The sequence below is a fragment of the Pleurodeles waltl genome, chromosome 10 (genome assembly GCF_031143425.1).
Source record: "Pleurodeles waltl isolate 20211129_DDA chromosome 10, aPleWal1.hap1.20221129, whole genome shotgun sequence".
Taxonomy (NCBI): Eukaryota; Metazoa; Chordata; class Amphibia; order Caudata; family Salamandridae; genus Pleurodeles; species Pleurodeles waltl.
The window spans coordinates 943412083-943433364 of NC_090449.1; the positions used below are offsets into that span (position 1 = coordinate 943412083).

The 21282-nt window shown below is 37.8% G+C and overlaps 1 protein-coding gene across 4 annotated transcripts in view; it reads right to left on the minus strand.

Moving 5' to 3' along the window:
• DYNC1I1 (dynein cytoplasmic 1 intermediate chain 1) overlaps positions 1–21282 on the minus strand; it is a 1447115-nt gene that overhangs the window by 30122 nt on the left and 1395711 nt on the right. For all 4 annotated transcript variants that reach the window (XM_069211741.1, XM_069211739.1, XM_069211740.1 and 1 more), the window contains 2 exons: positions 15021–15161; positions 520–645 (listed from right to left, as the gene is read on the minus strand). In XM_069211741.1, coding sequence (XP_069067842.1) covers positions 520–645; positions 15021–15161 — 267 coding nt within the window. The remainder of the gene's footprint in view (positions 1–519; positions 646–15020; positions 15162–21282) is intronic.

Sequence of the window (21282 nt, forward strand, 5' to 3'; positions counted from 1 at the left end):
CTTTGTACAGCTGGCCCTTATTCTCAAGACATACATTTCTCCTGAAAGTCTGTAGGATCAATGACTTCCAAGCCAGTACCGGCTTAATTGGCAACAGTACCCCACATTTCATAATGAAACTTGCAACAGAGTCCAGACGTTTGGGCATCATCTGGCCGTCAGCAAAAAAAAAGATAAGGCTGTGCTGAATTCCTCCTCCACCAAACTTCTGTTTGGATGTCCTCTACTACTTGAGCACTCTACAAATGTGGAATAGAAGGAAATGGATTTATGATATTCCTTTGAGGGCATCAGCGACATCCTTCATACCTGTTTCTTTGTCTATTCATCTTAAGCAGCATGCAGGTTTCACTATGCAAGGATTTGGTTACTAATATCACGGCAGTAATCTCACTACTGCAGACATTTTTTACAAAATCTTTATCCTATCCAATCTGCCCAATTTAGTAGATTGAACTAGTGAACTATTTGATATTTTCTCCATAATATGAAGAACATGTTGGAAATATAGACCATTACCTCTCCAACATCGTATATCCATACATGACCATCTGAATCTCCCACTGCCACTTCTTTACCACTGTGCGACCACCGGACCCGGTTCAGAGCAGATGGTCCTTCTACAATGACACTTGCTGTTGGAACCTAATGTCAAATAAATTAAATTCATACACATTAGAAAACACTTGAGCGGATTAACAAACCTGCAATATTCTAACATGTAAGGTGCGTAGACTGGCCTATTAGTTGTGTACAGGTAAGTGCCAAGAGTTCTCTCTCTTCTGCGAAGCTGTTTGTATTATAAAAATAGAAAACTGTACATATATAGGTACATATATACTTCTATAATATGTTTACAATTATTTAAGTATTATTTAAGAATTATTCATTAAATACAATTATGCTTAGATACAAAATGTTAGTTTTCCCTATTGCATGGGACGTAGCTCTCTTGCTGATACATGTGAGCATGCCATATTACTACAAATGATCCCCATATTTATTTGTACTACTGCCCAGGGTAGTGGAAAAGTAACAGTGCATCTCCTCCAGCACACTAGCAGGTTACTGAATTGTACAAATTATTTTATCTATTGTCTTCAATTCCTACAGTAATGATTTACTATTATAAAAAGAAATGTAATTTCTGAAAATGGGGTCATGCACAAGGATAATTTCCCCCACACTTTACATGAGCACGACTGCATTTTAACTGCATAGTGTGAACAGAGGTCTAGAGAAATACCAGAACTGAAACCTGGCTGACAGTCTTTAGATCTGAGCACAGTGATTTCGACTTCAGTCTTTTTACAACCTCTTAGGCACTTACAGTGGTCTTGAATTTTAATGTAAGAGTCATGGAGTCATGGGTACTTTAAGTTAAAATATATTGCAATATGGCAAGTGTCAGCGGGCATTGTGTACTTTTACTGTATTCATCAGTTAGTAGCCAATTGAACCACCACGTCTACTATAACACCTCCCTCCTGTACAAATGTAGTATGAATCTTGTGATTTTAAGTTAGATTTGTGAAAGAAACTGATCCAACACATCTTGTGACATTGTCTTTAATTTTTGGAATAACTCAAGTCGAAAATACCAGAAACGCTTTGTGTATCATTATACAACAACCTGGAAGATGGGAAAAGGAAACAAGTGTAGACTGTAGTGCAACGTCACTTATGCTGCTTTCTCTGACTTCCCCTGAATGTTGGTCATTTGATGATCCAGTTGTAGTCAGAATAAAGTCTTTACAGTAGGTTCTCTGTCAGTCACTTAAACTCAATTGTATTATTAACCGTTTCAAACTATGAAAATTTATTTATTAAGTTACTGTTGCATTGAACAATGTAATCTCTTTCAAGAACTCTTCACTTATATAAATACATGCTTATGGAAAAATTGTAAGTAATATATATAATATTCATCCAACTAACAAACAGATCATGCTTTTTCCAACGGTAGCTGCAAATCTGAAACAATTTCTGAGACTCTATTTCAGGGTCTACAGCCTTTCGCCCCATCCTTGGTCACCAAGGACCATGGTGAATGTACGACAAAACATGTAGCAGTTTTTGACAAATCTTGAAATCACCACTAAATGCAATCCCAATTTTTTTAAAGAATTTGGCCTTAAAGCCCTTGCAATGCAAAAGTTTTTTGAACTAAGGTCCATATTTATCAAGGTTTTTCCATTGCCCGTGCACCACACAAGAAGGTACAGGGTGACACAAAACCTATAATGACATTTACCAAGCAACACAAGGCCATCTTGCATGGCTTCCTAAATCTGGAGTAACCCAAGGCAGTACAAGTCACTGCCTTGATTTACTTTGCCCCAGGGAAGCATCCCATGCCAGAGAGTGGATATCCCCATGTATTGACTCATGGATTCTGAAACGTTTCCAGATTTACGAATACTGGTAGACCTGGCAAAGCATCAAAACTCTACACCTTCCCAAGGGAGGCATAACAATGAGAAATATATTTATTTCTTCTTGTTTTTTCCTCTTTCTACATCTGCGTCACATGGAGAAAGAGGAAAAAGACTCAGAGAATTGGTTTAGTGAGGAAGGTGGCCTCTTCCTGCCCAAAAACAATTCTGCCTGTAACGCGGGCACCCTTGCACCATGGTGACTGGGTGCATGCATTAACGAGAGGAAGCAGTTTGTGCGCCAGTGCAGGCAGAGATCAGCAATGCACCATATCTTGATATATATGGCACATTCATGCCCTCTCCCTTTCAGGCAGAGCAGTAAAGTCTTGTTCATTGTGTTCCGTGAAATAATGATAAATATGTCCCCAAATGTTTATACAGAACATTGATTTCATATCCATCTTCCCGGTTAGGTCATAATTATCGAAGAAGTTTCAATGAAAGCTTTTTCAGTTCGGAAACTCACACTATGGCTTATGACCAATCGAGGGATCATATGTGCTCTATAAATGTATGTGGGCATACACAACCTTGTGGATGAGGGAATTCTTTATTATACTGATTGTGCCGGGGTGAACTGTGCACTTTCTCTTCAAAAGATTCCACTGAGGAATTCTTCATTTCTTCCATATTAAAGCTCAAATAATGGTGGACCTCTCACTTGTGAAGCCTTAAAGGGCCCACAATCTGTGTCATTGCCCTCCAGTACCTGCCTTGTTGCCTCACATATTGGTATCAAGTATCAGGTATCCATCTACACTTCAATGACATTAGGGCGCCACACAAATTCATCAGTGATTTCCAAAGAAGAAGAATGAATTTGGCAAGTAAAGCAGGAAAACTCAAGGTAGCCAAGACCGAGATTCAACTGCTGGACCTCCGAACATTTTGTGTGTTCCTTCAAAGTGTGTACTAAGCCCTGTATCAAACTGAAGAGCTTCACAAACTACATACATTCATTACCCTGATTGCACTCAGCTATAGTTGGCACCATAGTTAATGCCAAACTGGACTATGCAAATTCCAATCACACTTGCATATAGGAGTACCAATTTGAACTCACAGAGGAAGTCCAGTATGCTTAAAGACTAATCATAACAGGTTTAAAAAAAACGATAACTTGTTCTGCCCTTTCAGAAGCTCCTTCGTTGTTAAATAGAAGGGCTGGCAACCTATAATACCTTATTTCTAGGGTTTTATAAAGCCAAAATAGAAGGTGTGTAGTCCTGCCAAAAAAAGGTAAATACAAGTGAATCAACTTCACTACTACTTCCACCCTCATCTTGTTCAATATAGGCCCAACATATCCCTTACTACCTATAAAGGAAAACTAGGATTTTCTCATCATCTATTGCTGAACTGGGATGGTCAACAGCTTGTGATGATGTGGTGTTACAAACTACATGTACAAGATAACATCATGTCAACCCAGGTAGATAAAAGAGAGTTTTATTGTGTGGTATAGCCTGCCTTTTTCTGCTTCCTAAGTACAGGGAGGGACCTATTAAATATTTTGTCAGAAAAATGGCAAGGGTAAGTCACTGGGAACATTTTATATACAAAGGTGACTCTACCATGCATAATACAATGAACAATTGGCCATCCATTAACAGTGATAAACCCCATAGAAAAACCCATACTGTAAAAATAATCTATCAAAGACTGAGGTAAACTTTTCATGACAACCCACTATCAACAAATTCCATTAATAACATTAATCACTGATATTCCGTCTTCATTACAGGATACACTATTTACAATCGTACAGAAAGCATGCCTGCAATTCTTATGTTAAGATCAATAATACCACATCATGTAGGTTCGGAACACTTTAGGTCAAGGCAGAATATTTTTTTCTCAAACATTGCAGACTGGCAAAGAATTTAAAGAGATACTTACTTCACATCTCACACCGAAATTCTTTGTTGTGACAATTTTTCAAACTACAGGGGAAGGCCTTAATTTACAACCACTAAAAGCCTAACAGGGAAGCCACTGGAACCAGGAACCAGCAGCATCACCGAAGACCTCCCCACAGATGCTAGCTTTGTGGTGCACAGTTATCGGGACAGGAGAATGGTGTAGCTAAAAGCAATGCTCTTTGCTTAGCACATTAAATTCTGAACACTCACTGCTTCCCATTGTTACACTCTCCTAACACAGGCAGTCAAACTGAACTGCAGTTCAGGGAACAAAGGGCTCTGCATGCGACTTAGCCATCATGCCATCAATTTCAGAAGCCACAGCGTTGAGTCCCCGGCTCTTCACAAAGGAAGTTACAGCTCCTTCCAGAGACCTTCAAGTATAATTTGGGGGGCTACTGGTAAGTATAAGCCTACAGTTTTTTTTCACCAGAAATGCTATTGTGTTATTCACTGTTTAAAATAGAAGGTATATGCATGCATTTTAACAGTGGGATCATTTCTTCTCTAAGATTCTGAAGCAGAGTTCAATAACTGCACTTGTACAATGACAAGAATGCCCCTTTAGTGTTTCCCTCTATATTCTATTGTTCAAGAATGTTAGTACTCTCTCTGTAAATGTCATTTGCTGGATCAATGCTTGAAGTAAAATGTCGATAAAAGCACAATAGCGAACAAGAATGGTCGCAGTGAATCTGCAATCACCCCATTTTGGTAACCTCTTCTAACAAGAGCTTTGCTGTTTTGGGTGCACAGTAGTGGCATTCAGCTAAAGGAATTAGAATTTAACAAAATTTAAACAATTATATGCTTTAAAATGTTTTAATGGCAAAAATGAAGATCAAAGCAGCTGGACACAAATTCTTCAAAGACTGGATTTTTTTGCATTTAAAATGATCATGTGTTTGCACAGTTAATTGTGTGTGACACCATAAAATAAAATCAGACTTTGAAGAATAACTCATTTTAAAACAATCAGTTTAAGTGTGCTTTTGAAATATGGGACCAGGCCAGGCTCTGCCGTCGTCTGAGACACATTATTTTTCATAATTCTCTTAGTATTCATTTACTTAATACTAAACAAAAAGGTGTGACAAATAAAAAATGTATTGCCTACTATATTACACAGTGTAAGACAGTGATTGTTAAGATTTGGCTTGAGGACCCAAGTGAGTCTGCGACTGCTTAGAAAATGAAATATTATTAGCAGAACAATAATGGTGTAAATAAATAAAGAACCAAAATGTACAACTGAAATTTGTAAAAACGTTCTGTAAATGTAAATTAATTTGACACAGAAGGCAAAAATGTAAGTTTGTATCCTCAGATTGATTCATGGGATCAGTGCAAGGGCATTAAACACAGTATAGTATGGACGATGAATGGCCTCAATTGAATTTAGAAACGCTTCAAACTTCTCATTACAATTAAAATTTTGATTTGTTTTTTTATATGTTTGTGAATTAAATAAAATGTTTCAGCATTTGTGTATTTGTTTGCTGAATGTGTGTTTCTATATATTTTGTTTATTGTTTTGTGAGTCAAATCATCGAAAATGCTTAGGCTGGGGTCCCCGGCTTCCAGCAATGACTCAGTGGGAGTCCGCGGATTACAATAACTATTCAGTGGAGGACCCTCAGATCCAGCAATGAATAAGTGGATTGCTCAGAAGCTAAAAGGTTAAGAAGCACTGATATAAACATAAATTTCAATGTTTTGTTGAAACATACAGTATAAAACATGCAGTTACCATTTATTTTGGGATACAATATTATGTTTTTCAAAGTGTTTCTTTCAATTGTCATTCTCGAGCAAAATGACGAACAAGAAGGTGTGAAGGAAAAAATATATTGTTTAGCATATTAACCAATGTAAAATATCAATTCCAATGTCTGTTGTTGAAATATACTATACATAGCATGGATCTTAACATGTACTCAGCATTATTTCTACAGCTGCGTAAAAGTGGCAATGGGCTATCGCACTAGTCTGAAACTATGTAAAAATACGTCAGTACAAGTTTACTCAACTCGTGTGTAGTTTAATTTAATTAAATGTGTACTTGTCCCGGTAGCTACCTACTGTCAAGGATGCTATTTAGTCAACTGTGTACATACGCATATCATCTTCCGTCAAAAATACGTCATTCAATAAAAAAAGCAGATGTATTTTTTTGACACGCCTTAAAACAGCCGTGCAAGGGAGCTGTATTCCGGGCATCTGTGTAATTTAACTGTGCCCGGAGAAAGTATATCAGTTCACCTGTTAAACACTTTGCAGTGATGACTAAATACTAGTCATCCGTGCACAAAAGACTTCATGATGTTTTGGACACTAATCCGGAGACAAATATTAGGTTGAAGAAACAACTGAACAAAGTCTTGCCCTGTTCAAGCCGTGTCCTCCTCTGCCATAATTCACTTTAGTAGTCATCAGACGGACAACCGAGAAATGCAGCACAGAGTGCTGGAAGGCAGCGCGTTACAAGTGCTCACCTCATGAATACTTTAAAATATTTTACAAGCAGTATGCCTGCTTGGTAATGTTTCATACTTCTTTATTAATTGTTTTGATATTGTTATTTGACAAATATGCAGCAATTTTTTAAAACATGTAATAATCCACAGGACTTGTTTCATACTAGTGTGTAATTTTCCATTATCCACTGAAATCACATCTTTTTAGTGAATTATGAACTTGAAACAATGGGACACTTAAAAAGAGCAATCCTCATTCTGATTTCCTGCTCAGTATGAGGGGCGTCTTAATTTTACACGCATTGCACACACGAAGAACAGACAATATATAACGTTCTGGGCGATCAGCTGCCCATTATAAGCTGAATCTTGCAAAGAGCGTCTGCAAACATCCCACTGCCTTTGGGTAAAGCACCCTTTCAAAACCACAAATGTATTGTATTGTACTGCAACCCTTCCATAGCGCTTACTCCCCTTACTTTCTCTTCATCTTAGCCCAGAAAACCAAATAGGTAGGATACGACATACTTAAGTCATGGAGAGAGAGAGAGAGAGAGAGAGAGAGAGAGAGAGAGAGAGAGAGAGAGAGAGAGAGAGAGAGAGAGAGAGAGAGAGAGAGAGAGAGAGAGAGAGAGAGAGAGAGAGAGAGAGAGAGAGAGAGAGAGAGTTTCTCATACTATTATATATATAATATATATATATATATATATATATTATATATATATATACATTTATTCTCATACCACATTGAAATGAAATATATATATATTGAATATTATAAACCACTCAATCTTTGGTACAGCATTCCTATAAATTAAGAAACGTCGAACACTGTGGAACTTTGTCATTTTTAATATAGTATAAAAACAAATACTTAATGGTCAACATCTATTATGGTGCAAAAATGCTATTTTTATGTTCCAGTGATACTTACAAAACAATCAGCCTTTGGTCTCCTAGTTGACTGTAAAATCAGCAGAACCAGTCTATGGCACTGTGGAACCCTCATACACATATCCTTGATATGTGTAGTGCTCTCGTTAATGAATACTAAATCATCCACACCAATATCTTGATTTTGGGCACTCCAACCCATTTTGTTCTGCACAGGTTGTGGTATGGACTCAAAACTAGGCTGCACAATAAGGAAGCTAGTACCACTCTGTTGCTTAATTTTTCTTTCATTGTTAAAGTTTGATAAAGGATGGATTATGTTCTGTTCTGGAAAAGGACTGCAGAACACTGTACAGGGTGCAAGACATTTTCTCCACACAGGGCACTGGAGTAAACAGAGAAATTGAGTAAAAAAACAAATGCCCTGTCTTTAAAACAGGTTTACATTTCAATATACATAGAAATGTAAATCCAGCAAATTAGGTTATTTATTCTTTTTAAAAAAAGTGAGCAGCAATAGGCTGTGATCCCAACTCTCACTTTTGGCCAAATATTGTCATTCTTGGCAAAGCATTTGATTTCTCTGTACCACTCTTCCCATAGCTACAAAAATTAAAAGTGCACAAAAATCCAGGAAACACCAGTAACATTATTATTTAATAATGCATACTTCATTATAAGCTTCTCAGCATTTTGTTCACAGATAGTGAGTAACCAGTTCATATCACAGCTCAGCTATACTTCTCTAATAAACTTGGGCGAGAGTGACACTCTTCTAGTTTAAACACTGTAATGCTTTACCTGGAACAATAAATGCATATGTTGCATTCTTGCTAAGCATGATCGGGATACTGTGAATCTAGTGTATAAACATTGCCAAAATACAAGCTTTTCAGTGGGCTAAAACACAGTGTTGATGAAAGATTGATGAGTTTCACTTGGACTGCCCTTCGTCTAAAGTGAGAGGTTGCCCAGAGTTTGTTCTTCTGTCGCGTGTACGTTAACGAGAGCGAAACAAGTGTCATCATTCTGTTTACTCTATTCCAGGAGGGTTTGTATAGTATTTTACTAATTAAATAGATACAATCATTTGCATGGAATGTTAAATGATTATGGCATTTTCAGGCTTGGCCTGGATGGTAGTTTGCTTATCCAGTGCTTACCGATTGTGCTAGAAGGCAGACATTTAAGCAGGAGAAAACAAAATGTCCTTACTAGACTAAAATGTTTCACTTAAAAGTTTTTGTTTAAAATGGGAGCTTACTCTTAAGTTCTTTGTGGTGTTTTACACAATTTACATATTACTCCAACCTTCGGAGTATTTTGGTTATCCTTATAGTGGGTATCCTGTTCATAATTGACTAAGCTGCACTTCAATAATGAGCTCCAAATAAAGGTCTGCATCCAGGGGAGTGTTCACTCTGATTCTGATACGGGTGGTCGTTCTTCCACATGGTATTTTATTAATTAAAAAGCTGAAGCTGCAAAACCTTTCCCTGGAAGGGTAAACATTTTTGTGTTTTTCTGGATTGTCGTGCTTGGTACTTTGCTAGTTTACTGTTTACACCACGAGCTAAAATGAGTGCCATTAGTTGACTGCTGGACTGCACTTTTAAGGCACACCACCTACAATGGGAAGTAGCACTGGGTACACTCTTCTGTTTTTCATAGTTAATGCAAACTATATTAGCATTTTAGTTAAACACCAATATTAAGGACTGTTCAAAGAAATTAAACATTTCTAGAATTCTGGTAGTCCTCAAGAGATCGTCCCCTCACAACATTAAGCCTATAATTCAGTGATCATGTTCTGAGCCAAGGTAACATTACTAAATAATGTTATATGGATGGAATCAATAGTTCAACCTGTAAACGAATGCTTTGATTGGGTTGCCAACTGAAAACCATTGAAAGTTATGTTATCTCAGAACGAGGAGCAATGAGACGACCTAAAATGCAAATTATTCAGCATCTGTACTGCTTGTTCCTATATTTCTGCTTTTTCAGAGGCTCTCAAATTAATAACAGACTTCACTCCAGGCACTCTTAGAAGAGCGTGAACCTTACATACAATACACCCTCAATGTTTTAATCTCCATCGGCTATTGTCAGTGTTACTTTAGTGAGTGGTGAAGCCCCAATTGTAGAACACTACCAAGCCATTTTAATTCCACAGAAGGTTACCAGAAATCCTGAAATAAAACCTAAACCAGTTGTAAGTCTAAAAACTATTAAAACAGAACTTTGGAGTGCTTTTTGTTCCCTATACTCCTAGCTGAACAACTCAATCCAGGAGCTGAGACACAGTGCTACTATCTGTAGAGTGTCTCACCATAATTTTCTTAAGCACTATCTGATGCACACCTCATATCAATAAAATGAACTAATGTAAATTTCCCCAGACAACCAATCAGGCATGATGGATGCACAATAGAAAACACTTGAATAATAAATATATGCAACCATCCATGTGTTTAGTAGTGTTACTGATTCTGTCCCATAAGACTGCTTCTAGGAAAAGACAGGCCATGTGTACGACACCTATGGATGTATGCACATGAAACATGGATGTTGGAATAGTAAAAATGGCTGAGACGAAAGAAAGAAAATCTTTGCTACAAGGTTATCTTTTGAAGGTTGCATTGGGTCATCACTGTCTTTGGTAGATCTTTTAGCTTTGTAACAAATTGTAGCCTATGAAAAACCCGTACAGGTCGTATAATGCCAGTCCCTTTGCATGATGCCTTAAATGAAACAGATACTATCATGGTCTTCAAGACGCTCACTCTTTTTGAAAATGTTAAGAGCTGTTTATGGGCTACCTCTGATTAATCGTTCAATACTATTTTGGGGCCTAAGAAGTGTACTCAACAGAAATACTGTGCCATTTGTTAACAAATTCTGTCTTCTGCATGGCTATTTTAATGACTGCTCGTGAAACAAAAAAGTGGAAGACTTATGCCATACAGGCATTATTTCTTTTTCATGTTATCACATGTAGTCCATAGTCTTTAGTACTCAGCATATCTGAATAGCAAACAGCGGTACTGGTTAAAAATTCCAACAAATTGGAGCTAAAAACATACCAGTATTAAATCATACTTCTTCAATGACTACTATTCCCTTGAAATCACGAGTGTCCAATTAAAATGTGGTTGCTACTATTGCAATCTCACCTCAACATTTGGGCGAACTCTACCAAATATTAGGAGTTATCATTAAAATACTGGTGTATCCTGGAGTTGTTTTGTGCCATTATTAACAATGCTATTTAAGGAACCTGGCTCTAATTGTGTTATTTAAGAGATCTGTGTGCATACTGCTTTAATGAGCTATTATGCAAAAAGTTGCGTAGTATTACATATAGACATCAGCAGATCAAAGCACGCGCTGGCGTCCTTAACGCTACTATATTCTGTCTGCTACATATGTCTCTATTTTAATTATAATAGGACTAAACTATTCGTTAGAGGTTTTCACTGTACGTGCCTCCTTTGATGTTCAAAAGCATTTCTGCTCCAGACTGAGCACCTATTACCTGTCGCCCCGGCCTGGATAGTAAACGAGCAGAGAAAGGAAAGCCTCACCAGTAGGCTTTAAGCGTCAGACATGAAAGGGTTAATTTAAAAAAAAAAATGTTCAGCATGTTGACATAGTCTGTGTCACAACTTAAAAGATGCTTTGGTGTTACCGATGATACCTAAAGGACGTGCTGTCTGCAGCCTGAGGAAGGCACTCCGTAGCAGTGAGTGGGCCCACGTGTTCTTTTTAATTAAATAGGCTGCATTGCTTCCTGCTCCAGACACTTCAAACGGCTTCTCTCCTGCTTATCCACTTGTCACAAACTTTGTAACACTGCTCTCTATATCTGCTCGCAGGCACTTGCAAATGTGCACTTTAAAAGTATTTTGACAAACTGAAATGTACATATCTTCGGATAAGAAACATGCATTCCTTTAGCATTGCATCAGCTTTTGTTCTGCAGCACGATTACTGAATATATGAACATTATAAGAATTTTTTAAAAATCGACTGAAGGTGCTTGCACTGTGGAACTTTTTAACCAATGGATATAATAGTGTGAACTTGAGTATTTGAAGCAAATTGGCTGTATAACCAATGTTTATGCTGTGCCATAATTGGTTAACACCATGTGACATAATCAGGCATGAATATTTACAATCATACTTCCCTTCCTACAAATAACTAACTCTAGGGGGCATCAAACATTTGCCAACATGGCAGAAAAAAATACGATGTTGTTTGGAAGAGTAGCAAATATCAAGTTAAAAGATAATTTGCCAAATAAGTGCAAAGAAAAAGATAAATGTAGCATTACAGATGTCTGATTTCTTCCTATGGGGCAAACAGTCTATATTTCGGATGAAATTATTAAGCATTTTAGTTCTTCAGAAATATTGTTATTTGCGTAAGCACGGTGTTGAACTATAATAAGGTATTGCTAGATTTAACTGTCACAAAGGAACTTAAAAAATATAAGGTACTTCATTGTTAAACAAATTGCAGAAGTCAGGTATGAGCTCTGCATTGGAATGCTCTCCAGTGATATTTCTTTACACGGCTATTAGAGAAATGTAAGTTATTGCCTATTATTCATGTGAGCTTCACCGTGGCAACATTTTCTTATGACGACTTACTTTTCATTATTCACTTGTTTATTTCAGACTCTAGGATTACACACTGTCACAATACATACCTCAACACTAAGACTATTATTTTTCTTTCGAATGCAGATAAAAATCTCAGTAATCCTCTCCTAAACTCGTGTCATAGTCATGTTAAAGGTACGCCCCAACAGTTACAAAGCAATAAGTAGAAATGCATTTGCCTTTTGGCTTTGGGAGATTGCCTATGTGGACGTAAGAGTTTGTACAAGCAGCATAACAAGGGATTCGGAGGCTGTATATGCACATGTACATATTGTATACACATGTATTTATGTATATCTTTAAATTCCAAAACAGATATATACATACTTAGCTATGAACAATTTGTGTCTTTTTAATAAATGGGTGCCCACACGTATAGATATGTGTATATATATATATATATATAAATAACAAAATGTCCAAATACGTTTTTTAAACTACTCATTTGAAAATACTGATATATATATATATATATATATATATATATATATATATATATATATGTAGGTGCAGTGCATGTTTGAAAACGTATTTAGGAATATTCCTGATAAATCCGAATGTTTTTTTTTTATTTAGTGCAGAGTATTGATATGATCTGCTGTCCTCATACAATTTATGAAAGAAACACTTGCCATTTAAAAATAAAATCGATCACTCATTCTGATTAAACACAACTTTTTCTAAGTTCGGAGGTGTGCATATTAAGACTGCAAAGGCTTTCTTTAGCAATTTTAAGAATGTTAAAATATGCATTTGAAATGTACTCGCCTGACTTTCTGACAACTACCATATTAACGTAGTATTTAGATGGCTTACCAGTGTACACTGCTCAAAAACGGTCAACTTCGTCTACTGGATATAATTCAACAATATGTGTGTGCCCTGCTACAACGACTCAGCACTTCATGCCCTAAACCTTACCCCATTATTACCAATACATGATGGGTCATTGCACGTTTTTTTCTGTCCAGGCATCTACTGTGGAACGGGCCTGCCATACAACTTGGTGTTTCTGGTGGCTAGCTGTTAATTTGTAAACCAATTAAACCTTGGCACTTTCCATAGAAGTTCACATCTATTTCCTTTTAGAGTTGAGTTATCAATTTAGAACTTGGTGTCAAGGTGGTGAGTACAGCACTCTACAAATAAGAATATTACATAACCTAACAAGACTGAAAGTATATATTTTTATTTACTTTGTCACATGTTTATTAAAAAATACATTGTGTTGTGAAGCAGAGAAAATGATAATTTAGAGGAAGAGGTGTGGGCATGTGTTTGTCAGCGAGGATTTAAGCAAGACCGCGCAGACCTATAAATACACTTACATTGTCTACATTATAACAGCAAGGGAAGTAGCTGAGGGTAGAAAATTGTTAAGTTATTTTTCTTTAAACAGAGTGACAGTTACATAGTATGCACATAACATATACACATGTGTGGGAAAATACAAAGGTTTTTGTTTTATTTTGAGAAACGCCTAATCTAGAAAATAATGAAGCCTGTTTTGCTTCAGGTGTTTTGAAGAAATGCCCATGAAAAGAGTTTTCTCTTACTTTTAGTTTTGACTATCTAATCTTTGAAATGTCCCTGATCATAGCAATGGACCATCGCTAAAAAGCATAGCTGTACAGCATTTTCTTGATCGTACTACAATACACCACAATTCAACTAGAAATATTGAAAAGTGGTGAATCTAGTTAAAGAGTGACATATCTTGATGAATGTATCAACACCAGCGCCATGCAGCTTAGAACATTTGGGCTTCTAACATTTTAAACCTATTAATGTCCACATATGAGACACTTAAGTTGGGTGTCCGAGGCCAAGAAGCATGTTTGGATCATGGCATTCAACCTGTTGACTGCCCTTAGGAGGAAGACATTTGTTCACATGGTGCCTCTCCACCTGTCAATAGCAGAGTCCATTTTAAGGCGCGCCAATGCGTGCTTTGCAAAATGAAGTGAGCACCCTTCAGTGATGATGGAGTTACTTAAATATGGGTGAGCTGACTGTGATACCAAAGAGAGTGGCCTATGGTGGTGATTTAAGTATTACTGCAAGAAGCTCAAAACCTCAAAGACCAGGTGGTGGCTGACTTATGTAACTCTGTAGAGCAACAAAAGCAGTAAAGTGAGCTAAATCCGGTCAGTCGACTAAAACCTACGTTCCAGGACGATCTTGCTTGAAAAAAATGTAAACATTGAAAAGCTGTTTCTTGAAGCAAAAAATAAAAATGTGTGCTCTTTCTTGTGGTGTATTTACAAAACTTCGTTGTTTATGTGGCAAATAACAGAGTAGGAATACGATATTACTTGAGAAAAACGACCCTAAGAATACTTTTTCTCAAACATTTTGTTTCACTTTCCCTCTTCCTTCTTTATACTACCTGACTTTATCTTGCTTTAATTATTTCGTAACCGTGAAATCATATCGGAGGCTGTGACGTAAATTGAAACCATATTAGATTTGCAGAGCTTCCTTCTTGGAGGATAGCTGATGTGTTTGAATAAACTAATATGTCTTGAGGCTGTAGTACAAAAAAGAAGTCCTTCCTTATTGGCCCATCTCCCCTTCTCCCCCCCCCCCCCCCCCCACAGCCCATCCCCCCCTGCTCACCTCGGTATCGTTATTAAGGTTCCAGAGATCCAGGCGCCCCATCCCGTCCACGCATGCGAAGAGCCCGGGATGCACCGGTGACCACATGACATCGTACACATAGTCTGCATTGTCTTCAAAGGAGTACAGCGGCCTGTTGTGCTGTGGAGAAAGAGGGAGAGGCGGCATCAAGACTCTGTGGCGCTGTCGCTGCCCCGGGCTGTCTGCCGAGTCTAATTAAAACAACTTTGCACATTTACCAAGTGTCATAAAACTCCCGAGATGAAAGCCCCTGCCAAGGTGTACTGCTGGCTTTCATGTTACAAACCACTGTCCACTGGCATGGGTGGGAGGGGCAGCCGAGGGGAAGCGAACAGTTATAGTTTTCTGCAGGACACTCCGGGCAGGTATGCTCCCAGCACTGCAAGAAGGATGCTTTGGAAGGCCCACCCCACTGTGCAGACATGAATCACGTTGAGGTTTCTAGTGATAAGGATCCCGGGACTATTTGAGGGGATGGCAGCCGTCCCGTGCTGTAGGACATTGGCAGAAGAGCTCGTGCCCGACAGAGGCAGACTGCCATCTAGCGGCAGTCCGCGCCAGTAGCCTGAGGACGCTTCGCCTTACAGTAGCCGTCTCCGGATAAGCCGCAGACAGGCAGACGTGCCCGTTCCTTCAGCAATTGACATGAAAGGGGCCGGAGGCTATCAGCACTTTCCGGGATTCTTTCACTTTCAGAGCTGCTTCCCGCAGCTTTATCTCATCTCCCCATCTAGTGCTCGTTTCCCCTTCGTGTGTGATTTACATGAGCTCCGCTCAGCCCCGCTACAGGAAAAATAATCACAAAACCAATCTGGTTATTACTACCCTCCAATGTGAGACGCACATTATCTTTTTAAATCTGATCTGAAAGGCGCGCTTATGCTTCTATCCATAACAATTATACGAACAGAAGAAGAAAACAATGCTTAGAAAAAAATGACGATACTTACGCGGGCTTTCATTTCTATAAATACCAGAACAGCTCTGGTAAAATTGTGCCACATTGCAATTTGTACTTAGCTTTGTGCTCTTAACTACAAATGAATAATTTTCAAATCATCTTCGGAGGCATTGAAAATGTATACGGGGGTGTACGATTCTGTACAATTTCAAAAGGTCCTAGAAAGCAATCTGGGAATTAAATGCAACAGAACAGCGCGAATTACTGCTGAAGTCAAACATGTTTTATTTCTAATAACATTTTACGTCTCAGAAACGACAGCGAAGTCCTTTATTATTTTCACAGCGCGTCACAGAGGTTTTGCACACACAATATTTGACCAAGAGTTTCAGAAGGACGTCATTCACAGCAGGAGTAAATCTTGGCAATGGCTATGGCTGGTGCAGCGTGCAGATCCATATCTATAAGGCTGCACAAAGCCTCTGTCTGTTCATGGCCTCGTAGATATGATGTAAGGCAACACGGTGCCAGGGGTGCATTCCATGGGCGTGGCAGTGAGTTTCCCTAGCAATACCCATGTGTTTTGATGTATTCTAAGATTTACAAGGATGTATAAGCCTGGAAATGCACCAAACTCGAGGAGAAGTATCTTTATTTCTCCTTGTTTTTCATCATTCTATGTGTACTGCATTCTGCAGCACACATAGAAACAGGAAAAATGTTCCATGGATTGTATTTGTGCAGGAAGGTTCCCTTTCCTGCACAAAAACAATCCTGCGTACAGGTGGCTGCATTGGCGCTAGGCACCATACTGAGTGCCGGCGCTGGCTGAAACAACAGGAATGCACCATATCACGTAAATGCAGTGCATTGCTGCCCTTTCAAATTAGCGTAGGGCAGCGCACCAAAGCAAAAAAGACATGGTGCTGCCATACATACATTTTTTGTAAGTATGCCCTCTCAAGTCTCACTCATTGTGAGAGAGAGACAAACATTTGGTGGCCAGGAAGACCCTCTCACTCACAACAGGCTAAATGTTACACCTGGTAAAAAGGCTAGAACAAAAACTCTAAATGCACTTTTTTTCAAAGCTCTGCTCTGTGAGCTTTAAAGACATCAGGAAGCAATTTGACCACAACAGAAGCCCTCCTACAGATTGCTTCAGTTAATGTAAGCAGACGCTTTGGACACCTCATAGCGCTTCTCCACTAATTTTGGAACCAATGTGCCTACTTCAGAGATGTTTTGTTGTCATTTTATTAATTTCACATTTTTAAAGTTATTTTACCTATCATGTCATATGTTACCACTGATGTCAAATGCCGTTTTACATAATTTTCCATGATGTCATCAAATATGCTAATTAAGCTTCTCCTTTAAGAGTTGTTAAAACTTGAGCGGTTGGCTCCATTATGCATTCAATCAATCAATCAGTCAGTTTTTTTTAAAGCATGGCTAATCATCCTTAATGGTCTAGAGGCTCTAGAAGCCTGGAAGCATGCAGCAGTAAATGTCCACCTCTAGAAACCTTCAGCCGATCCAAGCCAACTACTGACCTATCTCCTTGCTTCACTGCCCAGCAAAAATGACTGAAAAGGCAATCAGGTCACTAGCCACCTTGAGCTCCACCACCTACTGGACAACACCCTATCAGGTTTCAGAAAGATCTACAGCACAGAAGCCACACTTATTGGAGCCACCAAAGAAATCAGGACCATCCTTGACAGGGGAGAAACAGCCACCCTCATGCTACTCGATCTCTCAGCAGCATTTGACACAGTCTTCTTCAACACGCTCATCAAAACACTCCGTGAGTGTGGTATCTTAGGACCAGCACTCAACTGGATCTGCTCCTTTCTCACAGGAAGAACCCAAAGAGCTAGACTGCCACCTTTCACACCTGAAGCTGTTGAATCTGGTATACAGTGTCCTCCAGGGTACTTCCCTCAACCCTAAACTTTTCATCATCTAGATGGCTCCACTCACCATCATCATCAGATCTCAAGGCATCAACATCAGCTCCTATACAGACGATACCCAACTCATCCTCTGCTTCACAGACAGGACACCCGCCACAAGAATCAACTTCACCAACAGCATGACACTCATGGCGGAATGGATGAGAACAAACTGCTTGAAGCTGAACTCTCACAAGACTGAAGTACTAGTCTTTGTAAACAAGAAATCCCTGTGGAACGACACCTGGTGGCCAGTAGAACTCTGGCTACCTCCAACACCCAACAACCATGCTAGAAATCTGGGGGGCATCTTAAACTGCTTAAACTGCAAGTTCTACGTGATGGCAGAAGTCAATTCAGTAAGATTCTCTACCTTCCACATTCTACGAATGCTACAAAAAATCTTCAAGTGACTCCTGCAGAATAACATGCGTACTATCATGCAAGTACGCATCACAAAATCTGACTTGACTACGGAAACACACTGTAAACCAAATCTCCAAGCATTTCCTGAACAGTCTTCAGACCATTCAGAATGCTGCAGCAAGACTCATACTCAACCTCCCTTACCACCCCTACATCTCACCTCTGCCCTGGAACTCCAATGGCTCCTCTTCCACAAATGTAGCCAATTCAAACTCCTCACGCACACTTACAAAGCCCTACACAACACGGGAACCTCTTACATCAACAGCCGCATACACTTTCACAACCCATCAAGACACCATCAGTTCAGCCCGTATTTGCAAATGCAGAACAGGGGAATCACTCATTCTCTGACATAAGACCCAAACCATGCAACGACCTCCCACAGCACATCAGAGCCTCATTCTTGTTACTTGAGTTTCACAACAAGCTGAAGCCTGGTTGTCTGAACAATGCGGCGAGGGCAACACGCACCACCACTGGTAACCATTATCGGTGATTAGTGCTTTATGCAAATCAACATAACATAACGTATGATATGACGGAATACTGGTAATAACAATATTGAAACCAGAATAACCTCTTAAAAGTATTGTCCACGTACTTAAAATATAAACTACACAACTACTGTGCTGTGAGACCCTCATGGGTGAGTAGCCGCGCTCTACAAATACTGATTGATGGACTGTGTCAAAAATATTGTTGAACAGAATATCACAAAAAAGGCAATATTTTAATATATATAGTATTTTAAGTAATTAATCTCAAAGATTAAAGTACAGAATAATATGAATAAAAAATAAAGTTTTAATGCATGTTTCTAAAATATACATACATTCTTTAAACATATTAAGAAATCATTAAACAAACTATATATTAATTTGAATATGTTATCAATAATATGATAATATAATGTTAAAAAGTAACAAACATACATACCCAAAAATACACATGAAAACTAAATTAAATGTAATTTTAATTAAGGCTACATATTACTCATATATTAATATGTTTGTATGTATATTTTAATATGTATCTACAACAACAATTACATTAACATTGTTAATAACTTAAAAATTAAGATTAAAATATGAAAATAATACCAACAATTAAAACTAATCAATACCAGCAGCGGGGTAGCATTTATTAATCAAATTCCAATTTAAGTTAAAGTAGAAAAAATGTTGGACCTTTGAGGGGTCAGATTTACTGTTCTCAAAACAACATAAGCAAACACAGTGAAAATGCTGGACTTTGGAGGGGTTAGATTGACTATTCCCATTTAATCTAAGCAGCAGTAGAGAAAGTGTTGGTCTTTGGAGGTCTTTGGTTTAGTTTTATTATTCCCACTTCAGTGTAAGCAAAATATGGAATAATGTTGGACTTTGGAGAGGTCAGATGTACTATCACCACTCCAATCTAAACATCAGTAGGGAAAGTGTTAGAATATGCAGGGTTTAGATTTACTATTCCCACTCTGATGTCATCAAAAGCAGGAAAAGGGTTGCCCTTGGGAGGGGTTAGGTTTACTTGTCCCATTTTAGCTAAGCAACAGAAGGGAAAGTGTAGGACTTTGGAGGGGTCTCATTTACTATACCCACTTCAATTTATTTAATAATAGGGAAAGTGGGGGACTCTGGAGGAGTAAGATTTACTATTCCTACTTCAACAAAAGCAAAATTAGTATAATTGTTTGGATTTATAAGGATTCAGATTTATTATTCCCAATATAATTTGAGCAAAGGATGCGAAAGTGCTAGACTTAGAATTTACTTTACCCTCTCTAATGTAAGCAAAGTCAATGTAAGTGTTGGAATTTGGAGGGGTTCAATTTACCTTTCCCTCTCTAATGTAAGCAAAGTCAGGGAAAATGTTAGGCTTTGCAGAGGCCAGATTTACTATTACCACTCCAATCTGTTTAACAGTAGTGGAAGTGCTGGACTTTTGAGGGGTTAGAGTTACTATTCCCACTCCAATGTAAGCAAAATCAGAGACAGTGTTGGACTTTGGAGATATCATTTATTTACTATTTCCACTCCTATTAAAGGAACAGTAGGGAAAATGTTTGAGTCAGGGTAAGTGTTGGACTTTGAAGGGGACAGATTTACTATTCCCACTCCAATCTAACCCACAGAAGGGAAAGTGTTGAACTTTGGTGGGCTACATTTAATATTCTTAGTCCAACATAAGTGAAAACATGTAAAGTACTGGGCTTCGGAAAGGTTAAACATACCATACTAACTCCTAATTCATTTTTAATCAAGCTTTAAATATTGAATAACATACAAATATTGAAAAGCATTCAAAATAAAAAATATAATCAATCTAAGTTAATAGAATTACATGTAAACAATTAAAATTTCACAAATAAAAAATATAAATACATTTAACATAAATACACTTCATTCCTACTACCCAAAAAATCCACAACCCTCTAAACAAATTATGATAAATTATGTTTGAAACAATATTAACATTGAAAACTAATTAAATACCACAAATTCAATAAAAAATGATAAATATAAAATACATTTTACAAGTTGTATTATTAAATACACAAATCAATATATTGAAAACTAATTTAAAAACAACAAAAATCTAAACTATTGACTTAAGAAATTTACATAATTAGTTAACAATTAAATATTTCATTAACATAAAAACATAATTACAGAAAAAATATAAGTTAATCATTGCCATACCAACAAGGTTAACAACACACAAATAAACTACAAATTAGTAATTAAAGTATACTGTTTTTTTTTATTTTACCCTTCAAAATGCAGTAAACACATTGGTGAAAAAGACCCTATACTTATCAAAATCATCAAATATAGCACCTTCAAATTGCAGTCAGAAATAATGAAGCTATTCAACTTGACAATCTGCTCAGACGAGGTCCACAGTGAAAGATCAAAGGGAAATATTGCCCCAGTATGAAAATGTGGCACCCATG